Genomic DNA, 4,226 nt, shown 5'->3' with positions numbered 1-4,226 from the left:
CAAGATCCTTCATTGCATGGAGATCCTAGGGGTAGTGGTACTGATAGTGTAGTGGGACCCAATACAGGCTCACACATATTTCTTCTCCAGAAGGAACCTCTCTTCCCAGGTGTGTGGACCTGATATTGAGAGTTCTGTCCCAATTCCCTGCTTCCCAACCAGTCCTACTCTGTTTTGAGGAGGAGGAGGGGAAAGGAAGGAAGAAGCAAAGCAATAAAAAGGGGCAGGGAAAAGAGCCCTTCAATGTACGTAGATGCCAAAGACTTCTGTTGGGAAGTTCTCTGTCCCGCCATCCAGGAATGCACAAAGCTCAGTTGGAGTCTGAGTCAGAGGTGTCTCCCGAGGAAGATGAGGTGGAGCTGCTGTCATCTTCATCGCTACTGCTGGAGTCTGAGGAGCTGCTGCTTTCTGCCTTTCCCCCATGTTCCTTCTTTTCTTCAGATCCCCGTGAGCAATGAGGACAGTCCCTATTTGTCTCTGAAGATGCCATCCTGGGAGCCTGTGGCCCCTGGTTCTGTGTAAGTCCTCCTGGCAGAGGCTGTGCTGGTGGAGACTGCACATCTGTCCTGATGATCTTGGGGTCCGGGCCTCCACGCATGTTCGTGTTCTTACGCTTCCCAGAGGTCCTCTGTCTGTAGGCAGCATACTCTTCAGGAGACAGACTCTTAAGCCAGTGCTCCAGGTCCACCTTGTACTGTTTCTGCAGCTCCTCAGCCTGCTTCCTATAATGCTCCTTCTGGCTCCTTGGGATGCGCTGCCAGCGTCTGCTAATCTCCATCATGCGCTCCCTCTGGGGCAGGCCTTGCAGCTCCCTACTCGACCACAAATCCTGGTGGAACTTCTGGAATTCATTCATGGGGGGCTTCTTGGGCTCTCCATGGGATTTAAGCTCAGAAAAATAGTTTTTTTGGGAAGACTTCACTTCTTTCCCTTTTCTCTGAAATTTCTTGGGGGCTCTGTTTGGGTTCCTTTTGTGGACAACAGATGGCTTGGAGTTCTGCACCAGCTCAGGGTGGTCTATCTTGAACTGAACCAGTTTCTCCTGAAACTCCTGTTTCTCCTTCTGGAAATCTTGAATATATGTCAGCTTCATCTCCTCTGGGAGCTCCTTGTATTTCTCAGACATGACCTTGGTCAGCTCCTTGTTGTTGAGTTTGGGGTGCATTTGGGAATACAAGGGCCGCTTCTCCTTGAAGAAGCGGAGGTAAGGAGTCAGGGGCTTCTTGGGCATGTCTGGATGGTTCTTAAGTTTTTTGCTTTTGTAAGAATTTTTAACAAGTTCCTTAGCTTCCAGGATTAATTCTGTCAAAGTGCGATACTTTCTTATCTTACTAGAAATTTCTAACCACTTGCGTTTGCACATTTCTCCAGAATAACCTTTAAAAGCTACTTTTCCCCAGTCCATATGTGACTGGGTTGTTTTGAATGTGTGGTTGTCATTGGATGGGAGAATATTCTTCATGAGGTCCAGTAACATCACAATGTCTTCTTTGGGCCATTTGTCTTGGCCGTTACTCAATGCCATTTCTAGGACTTTGGGTCACTTATGAGGCCCCAGTTATGCAAACACCAAAGCAGAAACTCAAAAGTCTTCAAGCTTAAGACTTAGCAGCTGAGCTATTTTGGAAGTTCTGCAGTGTGTGTTCTGTTTCTGAGGAGCAATAGAAGAATGAATGAGAAAATCAGAACTCACTCGGGATATGCCCCTCATACAATTAAATTGCCTTAAAAAAGTAAGTAAAAAATGGCCTGCCTACCTCTGAAGCAAAATTTATGTTTACCTTCCATATGCTGCATTTGCACTTTTCAAAAGAGTTATATTAACTTTCATTCTATCCTGCCTTTTGCCAGATCTCACCAGGGCCTTTGTTAAATAGAACAATAACTGGCTTTTCAAGGCTCAATGCAAGAAAAAAAGCCCTGGGAAGAAGAAAAAATTTAAAATGAAAAGAGAAATGTGGAAAAGGCAGAGGACTGTTGCTCTCTAGAGCCTTGAGTGTGGCCACCTTCTAAGTGCAGCTCAGCTGCCTGCGACTGAAGGTACGGGCTTGAAATAAAATGAAACAAGCCAAGGAGACATGCATTCCACTGAGGTCTTTTTCTGTGAGTGAATCTTGAACCTGCAGTAAATGGTGAATTTGTAGGTTATCTGGAGTGCAGGGGAATGGCTGATTTCTAATGAATCATATCAATTCTTTCCTCAAATGTCAAGGACTGAATAAGAATTATGGAATATTCACTATTTTATTTGGTTAACTCTTCTTCATTCTTAAGCATCTGTCACTTTTACTATTTTACAACAAGGTTTTCCAATTAAGCTTTAGGTTTCATGCCAATTATAAAAGTACCCAAAATATATAACTTTCCCTCTAGATATCCCAATTTGTATGCACAAGGAACATAACTTAAAAAAATAATTATGTAAATCTCAAAATAATAACAGATCAAAATTCTATAGCTCAAGAGTAAACTAAAAATAATTATATAATTTTCATTATGTAATTACATTTTGTTAATACAGTCTTAGGCCTACGGATAGTTCGGTTAAATTACTATACATTTGCTTATTTATTTATTCTAATCAAAGAAGAAAGAACTCATTTATTTACAAGTGTGTACAAATCTTATGATTGTATAATTGATCTCATCAATGTTTATAGGATCCCCCGCCCAGTCAGGTCAGGAGTTCTGTGTTCTCTGGGTTCTTGTACCCAAAGACAGCAGTAACCTTCTAAGTTTTCCAGCAACTTCAAATGCCTCCAAACAGAATGAATCTGGCTTTTGAGACACATTGATATAGGGATCCCTGAAGCTCCACCCTAATTAGGTTTTTGTAGTGGGGAAGACAGTTCATTGATCCGATTAATTTCCTTTGGAATTTCAGGAATCATCTATTTACCCCTCTCCCCTTTGTAATTCATTCCTGGCATTGATTTTAAACATCCACATGGCAAATATTCCCACATTCTACTCCCATTCCTGCCCCTACATCCTACTTTATTTCGAATGGTACTGTGTTTGAATATAGGTCCTGCCCTTCAGTGCCAATTTAGTCTTTCCCTCTGGTCTAGAACCTGAAATCCTCTCATCTCTGGGATGGCTGTCTAAGTTGTCTCCGTCCTGCTCAGGAAGCCAAAATGAAACATGTTCAGGACTGAAAGGGCTTAACAGATTTGGTTTGGTTTTTGCTTGCTGGTTGTTTTTGTTTGTTTGTTGCCCCACGGGGATTATTTCCCACTTTCCTTTTGAAACAGCAATCAGCCCGGCCCGCGGGCTCCATGGTTGAGCATTGACCTATGAACCACGAGGTTAGGGCACATGCCTGGGCTGTGGGCTTGATCCCCAGTGGGGGACATGCAGGAGGCAGCCAACCAACGTTTCTCTCTCATCATTGATCTTTCTATTTACTCTCCCTCTCTCTTATTCTCTGAAATCAATAAAAATGTACTTAAAAATAAAAATAAAAATGTGCCTGTTAAGGAAAAAAAAATCAGAAACTGGCCACATGAGCCTTAAAAAAGAAAAAAATAGCAAATAGGACCTTTACAAGGTTTTTTTGTTTGTTTGTTTGTTTTTGTTTTTTTTTTAACTAATTGAACACATTTACTTTTTAGCTTAAGATGTATGAAGACACTTACATACATATATTATGTGGGATATTTTAGGTGGTGTATGATTTTCATAATTGCTCAAAAACTAGAGAAATCGCTTTTAAAAACTAAAATATCTAGTAGCAATATGGTACTAAAATAAAATATTATCAATTAATTTATTACAATAAATATCCATATATTACAATTGCTCTAATCACAGATATTGCTGTCATTTCAATTAACTAGGAAATCTACTTAGAAAAGATGCAAGCACTCCAACAGGTAAATTGAAAATATTTGTAATAAGAGAAAGAAGGCATGGAGTTATTTACTCCAAAAAAAATATATATATATATATTTACTCTAAATCCATACTCACCAGTGTGCACTAAGAATGGTCCCACCTCTGGAATTTCTGTCAATATCAGGGTCCATAGGAAACCTCTGTGTTCGACTGGCAGCTCCAGCTTCAGCCAGTCTCCCCTGGAGAAGAAGTGCAGTGGCCTCTGCACAGATGTGCCTTTTATATGATCCCACCCAGGTAAGGCCACACCCACTTGCTGAGGTGGGCTTATGTCTTCAAATGGAAGTAACCAGTCTGAACCTGAATAGATTACAGATGGTGGTCGGATG

At 41.2% G+C, this 4,226-nt stretch overlaps 1 protein-coding gene across 1 annotated transcript; it reads right to left on the bottom strand.

Moving 5' to 3' along the window:
- Positions 1-310: 310 nt before the first annotated feature.
- LOC308524601 (upstream-binding factor 1-like protein 1) lies at positions 311-1,525 on the bottom strand (the record flags this gene model as incomplete). The annotated part of the gene is made up of 1 exon (XM_081099160.1): positions 311-1,525. One exon carries the CDS (start codon positions 1,523-1,525, stop codon positions 311-313), a length of 1,215 nt encoding a protein of 404 aa, XP_080955286.1.
- Between the last annotated feature and the right edge of the window lie 2,701 nt (positions 1,526-4,226).

Source organism: Myotis nattereri, assembly GCF_964212035.1.
Source record: "Myotis nattereri genome assembly, chromosome: 9".
Taxonomy (NCBI): domain Eukaryota; kingdom Metazoa; phylum Chordata; class Mammalia; order Chiroptera; family Vespertilionidae; genus Myotis; species Myotis nattereri.
This window is presented reverse-complemented; position numbering and strand designations above follow the sequence as displayed.